The 16631-nt window shown below is 41.5% G+C and overlaps 1 protein-coding gene across 1 annotated transcript in view; it reads right to left on the reverse strand.

Moving 5' to 3' along the window:
• Nucleotides 1-369: 369 nt before the first annotated feature.
• Nucleotides 370-16631, reverse strand: part of MARF1 (meiosis regulator and mRNA stability factor 1) — a 61628-nt gene continuing 45366 nt past the window's right edge. The window contains exons 21-27 of the mRNA XM_075899363.1: nt 9129-9356; nt 8453-8683; nt 8065-8277; nt 6827-6887; nt 6586-6726; nt 4500-4670; nt 370-2862 (exon numbers count right to left, since the gene is read on the reverse strand). Coding sequence (XP_075755478.1) covers nt 2627-2862; nt 4500-4670; nt 6586-6726; nt 6827-6887; nt 8065-8277; nt 8453-8683; nt 9129-9356 — 1281 coding nt within the window. The 3' untranslated portion in view covers nt 370-2626. The remainder of the gene's footprint in view (nt 2863-4499; nt 4671-6585; nt 6727-6826; nt 6888-8064; nt 8278-8452; nt 8684-9128; nt 9357-16631) is intronic.

A 16631-nucleotide genomic window follows, 5' to 3' on the forward strand; every position in this document is an offset into this window, starting at 1 on the left:
TGCTTGTACATTCAGGACCTCTTATCAGGACAAAGGCTGCTTTATATACATAACATATAAGCATTTGAGGTTTCATTAAAAGGAATATATATTTTACAAAATCCAGGCTAGTAACATATTTCAGGACTTCTGGTATGTTCATCAAGTTCTTCAAAAACTGCAAAGAGAATAATTTACATTTCAGTTGCATTATTGGAATTTTAAAGAATCTCATGGGAAGGTTTGCTGTTGGTTTTAATCTCAGTTTTTAGAACAAATGTTTTCCTGCTTTACTTTGCTTGCGTAACTAAACTTGGTATAAATGGCGGAAAACAGTAGTAAACAAGAATTCTAAGATATCTATCAGTTCTTAAGTAAATAAGCCAAGAGTTATTTGCTTGCTTGAAAATTTTATTGACAACTGTTTGGTCCCAACACACAAAACAGCACTTGAGCCACACACAAAAGAAGTGTCCAACAAAATAGACAGCTATGAAAAACATTTTTCTTCCCCCTCCCATCCCAAGATTTAGTGCACATAAGTTGAGGGCTTCAGTGACACTTGTGGTTTTTTTTTTTTTTTTAAAGAGACATGAATCTAAATTAGTATAATTTGTAAATTAACGAATGTCATGGTCCTAACTGTTTTGAATCAGTAAGTCACATCATTCTATTAACCCTATGAATAAAAAAAAAATATTGCAATTCAATTGGCAATTGTTTCCCTATGAACACACCTTCCCCAAAATGTATTCTATTACTTTCAAACAGCAATTTAATCTGAATTACACATGAATCAAAATATAGTTATATATGCTACCTCCATAAATGGTATAACCACCACATTCACATAAACATTGTATGGAGCTGTATCTCAATTATTCCTCTATAGCGTCAATCTTCTCATTTACTTAGCAGTTTGGATGACTTGTAATTGCATCTCATGAAAACACAATTTTACAATTTTTTGCATACATTACTCAAAGATCTAAATGATTAGTGTTAACCTTACAAAATCTACGTAAAGTGATAGCAGATGTTATTACATTTAACTCATGAAATTATTAAAAGCATTCTAAAAAAATTTACATTCTGGTTTTGCTTTCTGTAACACTATGTCTGTAGAGGTTTAATAAGGACTGTGCCATAATGCTCAGAAAAACTTCCAAGTGTTTCCCTGTATTCATAATGGCTATATTTTAGTACTGGTAAATAACTGGCTATATTTAAAAGATTTTTGTAACAAAATCTGACTTGTAAAATTCTGTCTATAGCCATTATTTCATGACATTTTCAATTGCTGGCCATGGAATCTGAGCCCACTTGCTATCTCTCTTATACATTAGAAAATATAATCCATCTCAAAAAAGAAACCATTCCACCAGTAGAAAACCTTAGGTATACGCTCTTTCAATTTTATAGGAAATTTAGTCTGTTTGGCAAATACAACCCATTGTAAATGCCAAGTTTACCCAAAATGGGTATAAGGCCTCACTCACAGGACATTTCAGCCAACTAGAAATAAGGTCATTCCCACTGGTTTACTTCTCTTCTAAAGGCTGGCCTTTCCAAAAGCCAACACAAATAAGTACCACAAATAACTGAAAAAAGCTTCCAACACTAGAAGTAAATACTAGAATAAAAACAGACACAGTTAAAAGACAATGCAACGAAGAGTAAGCTTCCCATTTACCAAACATGCTTAAAAAATAATACACAAGGTTAAGCAGAATAACCTTGGCATTTCCACGCACACCTAGAACTTTCCTTGCAAGTGGAAAAAGCATCAATACCTTCCATCTTATAGCACTTTACATCACCTGTTCTATGATCCATAATTTATGCATTAAATGCATATTTTAGAAATATTGGAACCTTCCTAGTAACCTAGACACAAAAAAGTGTCTTAATTTTACTTTAAACTCATGACACCAAGACAATCTTTTTTCCTTAACCCAATACACATCGAACTAAACATAAAAGGGAAGCTTAAAATATCCTCAACTTCCAAGAAAGCTCCTCAGCGGAACTGAAAGTTTCACAACACATTTAAAACAAATTTTGCAATAAATCCACATAATCTTCTACAGACATCTTTGTGTGAAAGGAATTACAATGCAATTACAAGTCACCTGAAGTTGCACATAACACAAGCTTTCCCTCCTTAGTACAATCAGAAACCCACCACACTTGTCATTCCAATCCATAATGGTTAAAATTCCTCAACAGGCTTTTGAAGACAGATCATGCATTTTATTAATACTGTCTGAAACAATCAGTAAGCAACAATCCATAGAATATATTACGCTACATGTAGGATTACACCACCAATGAGAGTTAAAGAAAATAAAATCTATTCCACTTCGAGTTTATATGTATAACCCTGAACACCATTGGTTTATGGGGAGGAGGGAGAATAAAACTTGTTCAGAATAATTTAATGGATGCTGGAGGTTTTATCAAAATAAAAATAGTTTGCCCTGCTGACAGCTGTGTTCAGTGTAAAAAGAACAAAATCTTCACAGAATACATCTAAATACAAATTAAGTGACTTCTAGGCCTTCTTATTAAAATACATAAGGGCTACCAAATAGCTATATTTTTGTGCAGAGTCCAACAGTATTTGTCTTTCACACTAAACGAAAATTTAAAGCTTGGTTACAGGTGCAAGTGAAAAGTTTGCTGCCAATTTCACTTTGTTTTTGTGTTGCTTTTTGGCTGGGCTGTCCATTGCTTCCTTGGTTAGCTGAGTTTCAGGAGACTGATGGGGAGGCACTGTAGAATTCTCTGTGGCATTAGATACCACAGAGGCACAGCTCAAGTTTTCTTTTGTTACTGTGGTAATAATTCTGTTTTCTTCTTCTTCTGTTAGAATCATCATCTCTAAAATAAATATGAACAACTAATTTACAAATATTTTACTTTCAAAACCAGATTTCACAGCTATGCACGAAAATCATTTGGTAAGAGTTCATGTGGGGAAGTGTAATTAGCGCAGCGGTTCCCAACCGCCGGTCCACGACCTGCTGGCTGCTGGAGGCCAGGGCTGGAATATACCGCCCAGTACTTCTCCTCCCGCTGTGGCTGTTGGGAGAAGCATGTCCTGCTCTGCCTCTCAGCCAGCCAGCTGAGAGGAATGGGGGCTCCTCCCAGACATAAAAAAGCAGTTTGCTGTGTGGTGGGAGAACAGTGCAGATCCTGGTACGGCAGCCTTAGAGCAACCATGACCCAGACAGGAGCACTCAGCTTACCACTGGAAGGCAGCTCAGGGCTAGGTGAGAGGGGCGGAGCAGGCACCGGGGGTTCCAAGGACGGGGCCAGTGTTGGGGCCTTTGAGGGTGGGAGGCTGTAAGAGGTGAGGAGCTGGCACTGGAGAGCTCTGGGAACAGGGCTAATATGGGGGGTGGGGGGCTCTGAGGGGTTGGGTGCAGTGGGGCTCTGGAAACAGGAGGCTGGCACAGGGGGGTCTGGTGGCAGGGGGGCTCTAAGTAGCAGAACAGCCTGAGGGCGGGAGGCTAGCCTATGGGGGAGGGGGACTCTGGGGTTGGAGGCTGGCGCTGGAGGGTAGTGGAGGGTTTTAAGGGTTAGGGCTGGCACTGGGGGAGTCTGGAGCCATGGTGTACCTTGCCATGTGATGACTGGTGGAGCTGAAGCCAGCTGTTCGCAGCAGCTCTGAGGGCCAGGGCTTTTGGTGGAGCGGTAATATTTTATTTGCATATTCATTATTTGCATAATGAATATGCAAATCGTTACCAGTCTGCCAACAGTTCATGAATGGGTTTGCCCATCCACAGTATAAAAAAAGTTGGGAACCACTGGACTAGCAGATTTAAGCAGCACAACACTCTTGCTCAGTTCTCAGCTCTGCTGTTAGTGTTTGGCTTTAGCACTATGTATTTAGGTCTCTGTTTATCTGAAAAAATGGTTCTAATTCATAAAATAGAATAAGCATCCCAAATACTGCCATGTGCCACTGTAATAACTGCATTTTAATTATGAAGTGATTCCTGTGAATTCTGCATTTACCTCACAAGAGCATAGAAGCAAATGTATAAAAAAGTTAGTAGATATTGATTAGCCATTTGTTTGAGGTTTCATTTCAATTTTTTTAAAAAAATTATCAGTCAAGTCTGATCAGTAACATGTAGGCTATGTCTACGCTTACAGTAGGATGTAAAGTACAGGTGCTACATGTGTAGCTATGTGGACTGACAGGCTCCAGCAGAGAGGCATAGCAACAGGGAAAGGCTCTGAAAGTGGGGAGGTAATAGGACACCGCCACCTTAAAACCAGGGCGGTGTATAGACAAGGGTGGCACTGTTTAAGCACATAAGGGCCAAACAGAGTATATACCCTGGGGACTCAAGCGCACAGGGTACTCTACTTGTCTAAGCCATTGTCTCACCACCTATACAGCTATTTACACCCATGCTAACTGGGCATGCAGTGCCTGTACTTTACCTGCCATCGTAAACATAAATCTAGCTTCCAGATATTTGCCTATGGCTATTAACTCTTACCAGAGTGAGGTGGAATGTGTTCCTCAAACTGAATGAGATCTGCAGACTCAAGAATGACTGGATCAGGTCTGAGTTGTGGGGATGGTAGGCAGGAAGGAACTGGTTCACACAGGAGATCGACAGGTGATGTATTTGTGAGGCAAAGAAGTTCTTGTTCAGCTTGATTAGAAACTGCAAAAATGAGGTGATCAAAATATCTAAAGGCCACAGAAAATACATTAATAATTGGTAAACACGAAGTCTGCAGCCAAAATGCTTTAAGGGGATTTATAGACTAAACCCACACTGAAATTTGTTCAGCCCACAGCCTGAAACAAAGCGTGGGGGAGGGTGTAAGAAAAGAGGATACATAACATGACCAAATATTTGCCAACCTAGGCCTTAAGAGCAAGGGAGTAAGTTCCAAAAGGAAGAGTCTTCAAACACAAAAGCTGGCCATGTAGTTATGCCAAGATCCTATCAAATATTGCAGGAGGACATGTTTTCTTAAGGAACTGGCTCCTGACTAGGTAAAATCTTAAGAAACATATTTAATTGCATCTTGAATGAGGCCTGTTCTACATAAAACCTGGATGTAGCTATGCCAACCTACCATAGGTCTGAAAAATCCACACACCTGACCACACAGCTATGGCACACCTATGTTATCAGAAAAAGGCTTCCCCTGTAGCTCAAGGAGGTGCATAAAGCCCTTGCGTAAGTGTAGGCTGTGTCTATGCTATAGGGTTATATATAAGCACAGCTATGGCAATGCAGTTATGCCAACATAGTTGCTGTAGTGCAGACATACCCTGAACCGAGCACATGTTCCTGCTCCTAGTGCAATGGTTCTCAACTGTCAGGACAAGACCCAGTGCTGGGTCATGGAATGTAAGCACTGGGTCACTTTACGCAGCACCCAGAAATCCTGATAGCCAACTAAAGCTGGGACATGATTCACATTTTCACAACTACTGGAAAATCCCTACCTGTTCTGATACTGTGTGACCGAGGAGCAGCTAGCAAGCCTGGCTCCTAGGCAGGGGAGCCATGGGGCTCTGCTCACTGCCCCTACCCCCACCCTGAGGACTGGCTCTGCATTCCCAGCCAATGGGAGCTGAGGAGGGTGGTACCTGTAGGTGAGAGCTGCACAGAGCCACCTGCGCGCCAATGCCTAGGAGCCAGACCTACTGCTGGCTGATTCCAGGGTTGTCTGGAGCAAAGCAGGTCTTCTGTACCCCTCCTGCCCACTAACTGGGAGCTGCTGGAGGCAAACCTGCACCACAAACACCTGCCTCAAAATCCAGGGCCCCCTTCTGTACCCCAAGCCCGTCATCCCTGATCCCACTCCATGGCATGTACACCCAACCCGTAGCCCGTACCCTCTTCTGCACCCCAGCCCCCTTCCTCAACCCAGAGCCTGCTCCTACACCCCAAGCCACTAATCCCCAGCTTTGTTGGGTCATGGGCAATTTATTTCAACTGGGTAGCCAGGAATGAAGTGTCCTAATGTCTTTCTTCCCAACATCACCCAAAGCTTTCGTCTCAAAAGCCATTTTGTTATACAGTAATCCAGCCTAGAGGGAACAAAGGAATTTGTAACCATGGCACAGTCTGTGCAATGAGGGCATAGGTTCCTGGCTAACCACAGTTGGAAAAAGGCTACTGACAGTACTACCAGTGTTATTAGCAGATGTAGCAGCAGCGAGGGAGAGCTAAGGATGCAAATCATATACAAAAGAAGCTGTACTACAGATGCAACAAAATAGTCCTCTACTCTTCTAGTGGAATCCCTCATCTGCATTTAATCTCACTTATCTTGCCTTTAACTTCCACTGAGGTGAAGGGAGTTAAGGGAACTTATCTGAAAAAAGTTTGGAACTCGGAAGAGTAAATCTTAAGAGTGCACAGAAACAGTCTCTTCCTTACATAAAGAGGAACATACATATAGACCTTCATGAAGAAGACTGATAGCTATTTGAAATAAGCTTCTCTGATATACGGTGTTTAAAGCTAAGTCACACAGCTCTTTTCCCATGGTGCTTTGCTTTTAGTGGATTTCTGCACAGACTGAACAACTTTATTATAGACATTAAGTTTGTATTACCATCACATAGTGATCCTAGTTTTAATTCCATGGATGCAGCAGATCCTAGAATCTCCATAATGTGTCCATTACTGTCGTCAAGTTGATTTCCATGATCATCCACATGATCAGCAGGGGAAAAGCTGGGTGAGCTAAAACGAGCTTCAAAAAGGCAAGTTCATTTGTCTCTGATCACCTCTAAAAATACACTTGTATACTTTAGCGTGATAATTAACCTATGAAGGTCAACTGTCTTACTTACTTTTCATGTCATTCTTTAGTACTACAATTCGCTTATGCCCATGTCCTTTGATCCAGACCACCTATTTAGAAGACAAGAGTGCAATGTAGCCAGACCACAAACTAACATCAATACCTAATGCATACTACTTCCTAGTTCTCACACACAATGACAAAATTTTTAAAGGAAAGCAAGCTAACTCAAGATGATTCAGATCAGATGGCCCATTCGAAAGTCTTGTGCTGAACAGCCCCTCTTTATTTATCAAGATAACAGGCTGTCTGAAGCTCATGCATTTTCCAGCTCCATATTTTCAAAACAAACTGAAGTGTTATTGCGAACTGCTCTCCAAAAGGATTAGTTTACTTGAAAAGCTTATGGCCAAAGATTTTGAATATCTTAAGGCACATCTACAAAGCAGGGCGAAAGCCAAAACAAGCTATGCAACTTGAGCTACGTCAATTGCATAGCTTAAGTCGAAATAGCTTATTTCAGCTTCTGGCGCTATCTACACAGCAGAAAGTCTGAGAAAAAGCATTCTTCCTCCAATTGTCCTTACTCATAAAATGAGGGATATAGGAGTTGGAGTAAGAAGTCCTCCAGGTCAACATTATTTTGACATTATGCTGAAATAACTGCTTGTAGTGTCGACATGGACTATGTTATTTCGGAATAATGTCAGTTATTCAGAAACAACACTGCTGTGTAGACGTATGCTTAGAGTGTATAAACCAACTGGCTGACATCTGAGATTCAACACTAGAATTAAAATATGTGGAATTCCGAAGGCTTTTAGATGAGTGGTAAGGGTTCAAATTTACATGGCTACTTGGATATTGCCAGGTAAACCCAGCACAATCAATATGCAATTCAGCAACTGCATTTCGTTGTTTCTCTTTAGCAAATAGAGGCATAGTCAATTCTCATTCAGTGAATACTATCAACATTTTTGCTCCACAAACAAGTAGCATTTTTATTTAGTTTTACTGCATTTTTATTTACACATGCATTCATTCGATTCAAACAATGAATACACTGAAGCGATTATGGGGATGAGTCCAGTTCAGCAAAACTAAGATTGTTAAAATGTGTAAAGTTTAGCATAAATTTCCTTGTAACTACAGCAGCAGATCATATAAAACATGAAGCAGAATTTATGTTGCCTAATGTGCTTAAATTAAGCACTCTAAGAAATGGTTAGTGAAGGCATTCAGGAATCTTAATTTAGGATTACAATGCAGTAATAAAGTTTTTCAGACCTGTGGAATTGCTCCTAAGAGCTCTTCTAGACTATTATATCCATATATTTTGGGCTGCAACACTTCTCCTGTATACTTATTATATGCTGTTGGGAACTCATGAAGGAAAATCTGCTGGTAGTGGTAGGTGTGAAGCAAAGATCTCACATTCTTCGCAAACAAATACAGATTTGTAAGTTTCACACATTCTTCTGCCAAATCATTGGTAAAAACCTGTGCAAAAGCAAAGAAAGGTCACCATACAATTGTAGGTTTCTGTTTGTCACAGTAATATCCTTCACAAGTACAAGGAGCAATACAAACTGTATCACGACTACAACTAAATAAAATATATTAGTTTTAAGTATGGTTCTAAAAACCAAATCAGCTTTCCTAGTAGCTTCCATACCTCAACCAAGTAAGGCAGACTCTTCAGGAGTTCAGTTAAGGTCATAAATCCATATTCACATGGATTAAGGGGAGCGCTGTGGACAGTTTCATAGTGTCTTTTAAGCTGGTCAACAGAAAGAAAATCAGTTTCATCCCAAGACATCATCAATACCAGTAGTTGTGCAGTCAAAGTACGTAGAGACTTTCTATTTATCAGCTGTATCTGTTTACCAGATTCTGTCTCAGCAACCTGAAGAATTTTGATATACAACAAAAAAACATAAGAAAAATGAATAAGTCCAAACAGGCCTAACAAACATTTTCCATTAGATTAAACTGTTTAAAAAAAAAAAAAAAAAAGCAGCTTGCCATATGCGAATATTTTGACCTTTATAAAAAGGCTGCAGCAGAATTATATTTGCCTCTGCTGTCTCATAAGACGAAGCTTACAGGTCTATGTATTCCCTCCTCCCCCCTTCCCCCACATTAGAAAAAGCAACAATTCTTTAAGTAAAACACTGGGGAATTTCAAAGGGAGGGGAAAGCTCAGTGTGCAATGAAACGAGGTAAAAATATAAATTAACACTCAATCTTGATATTTTAAAAACAGGTAAGACAGGGAATTGAATGTCTTTAGTTCTATACACACATGAAATCCAGGCTTTGTTTTTAAACCGCATATTAAAAATGTTTACCTTTACAACGTGGCAAAGTTTTTGCATTAAAGCGAGAACTGAGCTGACATCATAGTCATGAAGGCGCAATGAGTAACCAAATGTTTTACTGTATTCTGTAAGTAAATCAGTCATCATAAGGCAGTTGTCTTTCTGAGATCGCAGCAGTTTAACAAACTGGGCTGCTAGAGCTTTGACCCTTTCCACCTCTGTCAATGTCAGAATTTTTTCTTCTCCGCATTCTAATACCTAAAAAAAAAAAAAAAAAAAAAAAATCAAATTATGCTTTGTTAATGAAGTTACTTACCTAAACTGACCAGAAAATCCAGTCTGCAGCCAACATTCAATAAGGATAGTAAATATTAATATGCATCTGACGAAGTGGGTCTTTGCCCACAAAAGCTTATGCTCCTACACTTCAGTTAGTCTATAAGGTGCCACAGGACTCCTCGTCGCTTTTATTAATATAACTGTTTCACATAACAATTCAGTTACTTTACAGAACGCATCCACATGAAGCAAGCAGACTGAATAGCATTCCTCAAGAGAGACAATCAAGTAAGTCTTGCTTTTACCATAGACCGCAATACAATTCCCAATTTGGTTAACCAAAAAAATTCCGGTAGCCATCTGGCATAATTTTCTGGCACTTGCAGAAGTCATGTTTGCAAACTTGCAGCAGTAAAGGCTGCCAGCCTCTGAATACAGTACTATGGCTAGCAGTAAACCAGCAACAGGCAAAGAACAGAAAATGTGTTGCGGACTATAACCTAGAAATTGGACCTAATTAGGCACCTTGAAAGAGAAAACAGGAGTCAAAGGATGAAAGAGTTTGATGTTAGCTCATCAACAATCTACCATACTAAGGCACACAAGGCAGAATTGATGAAATTCATGTCAAGTACCGAGACAAACAAAGCAATTGAGAAACACCGTACTTTGCACAAACCAAAATTGGAACAATTAGACAACGTGTTCTACGAATGGTTTTCCTTGAAGCGTTCTCAGGAAGTTCCAATTTCTGGCCAATGTTGATTGAAAAGGCCAAGGACTTTTATCAGTACAGTAGATGGAAATGAAGATGACCTACTTTTTTTTTTTCTGATGGTTGGTATGCTTTAAGATGCAATATGGTATCAGAAGGCATGATGTCTCTAGAGAGAAACAGTCTGCTGATCATGGAGCTGAAGAAAATAGTGTGATTAAGAAGCTCATTCAGAAGCATGGCAAAACCCCAGAGAACTATGAGGTGCAGGGTGATGAATGCTATCTAAGTAACATCAGATGGTGCCAACCTGACATGTAAGGAGTGATATATAACTTGTTTGTACCTGTATGTAAAGTGGTGTCTTGGAGGGGCTGTTTTTGTCTGACTTAGGGGACAATGAGGGATTCCCATGTCACTGACTGAGCCCTGTCCATTGTCAGGGGATACATAGGCATAGTGATTTGGTACAGTCTACTTACAACTATTAAAGTGCTTCATTTGACAAACTTGACGGGGAGCCTTTGATCCTTATTGGGTTTTGTGGTCTTTGAGGGCTCTCTCAGAGTCTGCTGTATTGATTATTTGTGCAAAGTCAACACAATACACAAAAGGAGCACACACATGCAGCCGAATGATCATCATCATTGATGGAGCAGGAGACCTGTCAGGACACACCAACGAATCTTGACTACTATAAAGGCACAGCCTAATGCATGGATAGATAACATATTTTTGTATTGCTTCCACCATATCTTTATTTGTGATGTAAAAGACCACTTGAAAGAACTTGGAGTGCGAGAAGACACAAAGGTTATTCTGCTTTTAGATAACTGTCAAGCTCGCCCTTCTGAAGCAGAGTGAGTGTCTAGCAATATGTTCGCAGTCTTTCTGCCTGCAAATGTCACCTCACGTTCAGCTAATGCATCAGGGAATTATTCAAAACCTAAAAGTCATCCACATAAGGGATTTTATGAGGAACCTGCTCAACTATGAAGGAACAATCAAAGAGTCAACCATGGTATAGTATCAAGGATGCAGTCTTCAATGTGGCATGTGCCAGGTCTGCTGTCAAGATAGCAACTTTAAATAGATCATGGAGAAAATTGTAGATGGAAATGATATTTGTAGAGAGGTCCTCTGATAAAGACGACCTTCAAATCTTCAAAAGATCAAAAAGGAGAGAGATCCAGGAAATGTCCTTCAAAATGGCGATCCCACAAACTCAATCATTAAAAGGAAGGATAATGAAGTTGAAGAATGGGACACAATCATTCCGGGGTACAAAATACATTGGAAGGATAGAATAAGTCATGCGGGTAGGGGAGTGGCACTATATGTGAAAGAAAATTTAGAATCAAATGAAGTAAAAAACTTAAATGAATCAACATGTTTCATAGAATTGCTGTGGATAGTAATTCCCTGCTCTAATAAGAATATAACAGTTGTGATCTATTATCGACCACCTGACCAGGACAGTAATAGTGACTATGAAGTGAGATTAGAGAGGTTACCAAAATAAAAAACGCAATAATAGTGGGGGATTTCAACTATCCCTATATTGACTGGGTACATGTCACCTCAGGACGAGATACAGACACAAAATTTCTTGATACTTTAAACGACTGCTTCTTGGAGCAGCTGGTACAGGAACCCACAAGGAGAGAGGCAATTCTTGATTTAGTCCTGAGTGGAGCACAGGATCTGGTCCAAGAGGTAACTATAATAGGACCGCTTGGAAATAGTGACCATAATATAACAACACTTAACAATCCTGTGGTGGGAAGAACACCTCAGCAGCCCAACACTGTGGCATTTAATTTCAAAAAAGGGGAACTATGCAAAAATGAGGAGGTTAGTTAAACAGAAATTAAAAGGTACAGTGACTAAAGTAAAATCCTTGCAAGCTGCATGGACACTTTTCAAAGACATCATAACAGAGGCCCAACTTAAATGTATACCCCAAATTAAAAAACGTAGTAGAAGAACTAAAAAAGAGCCACTGTGGCTTAACCATGTAAAAGAAGCAGAGAGAGATAAAAAGTCATCTTTTAAAAGTGGAAGTCAAATCCTAGTGAGATAAATAGAAAGGAGTATAAACATTGCCAAATTAAGTGTAAAAATGTAATTAAAAAAGCCAAAAAGGAGTTTGAAGAACAGCCAGCCAAAAACTCAAAGGGTAATAACAAAATGTTTTTTAAGTACATCAGAAGCTGGAAGCCTGCTAAATAACCAGTGGGGCCCCTGGAAGATCGAGATACAAAAGGAGCACTTAAAGACAATAAAGTCATTGTAAATGAATTCTTTGCTTCAATCTTCACGGATGAGGATTTTAAGGAGATTCCCAAACCTGACATCCTTTGTAGGTGACAAATCTGAGGACTTGTCATAGACTGAAGTGTCATTAGAAGAGTTTTTGGAATTAATTGATGAACTTAACAGTAACAAGTCACCAGGACCAGATGGCATTCACCCAAGAGTTCTGAAAACTCAAATGGGAAATTTTGGAACTAACAACTATAGTTTGTAACCTATCCTTTAAATCAGCTTCTGTACCCAATTACTGGAAGATAGCTAATGTAACGCCAATATTTAAAAAGGGTTCCAGAGGTGATCCTGGCAATTACAGACTGGTAAGTCTAACGTCAGTACCGGGCAAATTAGTTGAAACAATAGTAAAGAATAAAAGTGTAAGACACAGAGAAGAACATAATTTGTTGGGAAAAAGTCAACATGGTTTCTGTAAAGGGAAATCATGTCTTACTAATCTATTAGAGTTCTTTGAAGGGGTTAAGAAACATGTGGACAAGGGGGATCCAGTGGATATAGTGTACTTAAATTTCTAGGAAGTCATTGACCAGGTCCCTCACCAAAGGCTCTTTACGTAAATTAAGTTGTCATGGGATAAGAGGGAAGATCCTTTCATGGACTGAGAACTGGTTAAAAGACAGAAAACAAATGGTAGGAATAAATGGTAAATTTTCAGAATGTAGAGGGGTAACTAGTGGTGTTCCCCAAGGGTCAGTCCTAGGACCAATCCTATTCAACTTACTCACAAATCATCTGGAGAAAGGGGTAAACAGTGAGGTGGCAAAGTTTACAGACGATACTAAAATGCTCAAGATAGTTAAGACCAAAGCAGACTGGGAAGAATTTCAAAAAGATCTCACAAAACTAAGTGATTGGGCAACAAAATGGCAAAAGAAATTTAATGTGGATAAATGTAAAGTAATGCACATTGGAAAAAATAACCCAAACTATACATACAGGCAGTCCCCGGGTTACGTACAAGATAGGGACTGTAGGTTTGTTCTTAAGTTGAATCTGTATGTAAGTCGGAACTGGCGTCCAGATTCAGACACTGCTGAAACTGACCGCCAGTTCCGACTTACATACAGAATCAACTTAAGAACCCCAGGCGTCCCCAAGTCAGCTGCTGCTGAAACTGATCAGCAGCTGATTCCAGGAAGCCTGGGGCAGAGCAACTCTGCCTGGGGCTTCCTGTAGTCAGCGCTGGTCAGTTTCAGCAGAAGCTGACTTGGGGACGCCTGGGGCAGAGCAGCTGGGGTGCTGCTGGGTTGCTCCAGTAGCGCCGCTCCTGGGTGCTACTGGACCAACCTAGCAGCACCCCATCTGCTCTGCCCCAGGGTCCTGATTCAGCCGCTGCTGAAACTGACCAGCAGCGGCTGAATCAGGACCTGGGGCAGAGCAGCTGGGGTGCTGCCGGGTTGGTCCAGTAGTGCCCAGAGCGGGCGCTGCAGGACCAATCGGCAGCGCCCCAGCTGCTCTGCCCCAGAGTCCAAAACAAAAGCCTGGTCTGCTGGGGGGGGGGGGGGGGGAGAGCACACTAGCTGCGCCCCCCCCCCTCCCCAGCAGACCAGGGACACGGGGAGCAGAGCCTCTGAGGCTTTGCTCTGGCAAAGCCTCAGAGGGAGGGACCCTGCCACTGCTGCCGCTTCAATCTGGGTGCCTGTGGTCTGCTGGGGACCGTCCCCAGCAGACCACAGGCACCCAGATTGAAGCGGCAGCAGCGGCGGTTCCCCGCGCCTCTGAGGCTTTGCTCTGGCAAAGCCTCAGAAGCGCGGGAACCCGCCCGGTGCCCCTGGTCTGCTGGAGACGGTCTCCAGCAGACCAGGGGCACCGGAGCAGCTTACGAACGGGGCTCTCTCGCCCCGACTTCCGGGGCGAGAAAGCCCCGTTCGTAAGTGCGGATCCGACATAAGTCGGATCCGCGTAAGTCGGGGACTGCCTGTATAATACGATGGGGGCTAATTTAGCAACAACTAATCAAGAAAGAGATCTTGGAGTCATCATGGATAGTTCTCTGAAGACGTCCACGCAGTGTGCAGCAGCAGTCAAAAAAGAAAACAGGATGTCAGGAATTATTAAAAAAGGGATAGAGAATAAGATGGAGAATATCTTATTGCCCTTATATAAATCCATGGTACACCCGCATCTTGAATACTGTGCACAGATGTGGTCTCTTCATCTCAAAAAAGATATACTGGAATTAGAAAAGGTTCAGAGAAGGGCAACTAAAGTGATTAGGGGTTTGGAACAGGTCCCATATGAGGAGAGATTAAAGAGACTGGGACTTTTCAGCTTGGAAAAGAGGGGGGGGGAATATGATAGAGGTCTATAAAATAACGAGTGGTGTGGAGAAAGTGAATAAGGAAAAGCTATTTACTTGTTCCCATAATATAAGAACTAGGGGGCCACCAAATGAAACTAATGGGCAGCAGGTTTAAGACAAATGAAAGGAAGTTCTTCACATAGTGCATAGTCAATCTGTGGAATTACTTGTCTGAGGAGGTTGTGAAGGCTCGGACTAGAACAGGGTTTAAAAGAGAAACTAGATAAATTCATGGAGATTAAATCCATTAATGGCTATTAGCCAGTATGGGTAAGGAATGGTGTCCCTAGCCTCTGTTTGTCAGAGGGTGGGGATGGATGGCGGGAGAGAGATCACTTGATCATTACCTGTTCGATTCACTCCCTCTGGGACACCTGGCATTGGCCACAGTTGGCAGATAGGGTACTGGGCTGGATGGACCTTTACTCTGACCCAGTATGGCCATTCTTATGTTTTTATGGGTAAACATCGATCAAGGTCTACATGTTACAAAAACCCCGAGACACTCTGAAATTACAGAAATGGTTGTCTACCCGGAGAGAAGTACCTGTACTGCAGATGAAATAGATTCAGAGGAAGATCACCATGCTAGAGAAACCCAAGTTTCTGCTGCAGTCTCTGGAAACTTTGGTGAAGTTTGCCAAACAGCAGTATTCTTTTTCTGATCAGAAAGTCACGCAACTGCACATTATCCAGAATAATTTCCTCAAGAAAAGGCAACTGACTTGCAGGCAGGCAGACATGCATCCGCTAGATGCTTCAAAAAGCTTCTGCTGCTTATGCCCCTGATCCAACACCATCAACAGCAGAAGTTGTTGATATTCAGGCAGTACAGGAGCAGTAAATTACAATACTGGATATAACACTACTGTAGTTGTAAAAGTTATAGTGTATATACAGTAATTCCTCATTTAACACTATAGATAACGTGATCATTTTCTGAAACCTAAGTGAAAACGTGTTATGCGGGGTCAATTTTCCCATTGAAAATAATGGCAAAGGTGGGGGTTGTGTTTCAAGGAGTGGTGTCTGTTGGGACCAGGACATAAGGTTGGGGGAGAAAGGGGACTGGGTTACAGCAGGGAGGGGAGGTGTTTGGCTCTGGGGAAAGGAAGGGGAGGAGAGGGGAGGAGGATTGGGTTGGGAGTATGCCCCTGTGACGGGTCTGCTGGGACCTGCACTGCGTCCGGCGGGGGAGGGGAGAGGGGGTCGCCGGGGAACGGCGTGGTGAGCGGCAAACTCTCTGCTGCTTTGCAGGGAGGCAGGGGAAGCCCTGCGTAGCCACCGGAGATGGGCCGGCTGGGAAAACCCAGCCACCAGCCTGCAAGCAGGGGTGGAGGAGAGGGGGCAAGGCGTCTGGCAAGTGGGAGTCAGTGGGGAATGGCACGGCGAGCAGCAAACCCTCTGCTGCTTAGCAGGGAGGCAGAGGAAGCCCCGCGCAGCCGCCAGCAATGGGCGGCTGGGGAAATCGTGTTATTCCGAGGACGGGCGTGTAATTCAAAAAACATTCCTTAAAAAAAAAAATTGTGTTATTGCGAAAACGTGTTAAGTGGGCACGTGTTAAATGAGGAATTACTGTACTGTAATAAAGTTAAAAGTTTAGGGTAAAGTATGGTTATTTCATTCATTCTGCATTAAGTTAAAAATTCAGTATCATTCAGTATACAGTAAGTGTTAAAAAGTATATTGTATACAATAATATCCAATTGCTAAAACTTTGTAGGCTTAAGTATAATTATTTCATTACTTAAACATTCTTGCATTCCCAAAAAAGTTCAAATACCCAGCACAGTTATTTAACTAGCAACCCCCGTTCCTTGTGTGTGCTGGATAATAAAGCTTGACCTGTACCTGGAAATAGCTCTTGATGATGGCAAGAGTATAATGTATATAGATCTGATCTAAA

The sequence above is a fragment of the Pelodiscus sinensis genome, chromosome 16 (assembly GCF_049634645.1).
Source record: "Pelodiscus sinensis isolate JC-2024 chromosome 16, ASM4963464v1, whole genome shotgun sequence".
In the NCBI taxonomy this organism is placed as follows: Eukaryota; Metazoa; Chordata; order Testudines; family Trionychidae; genus Pelodiscus; species Pelodiscus sinensis.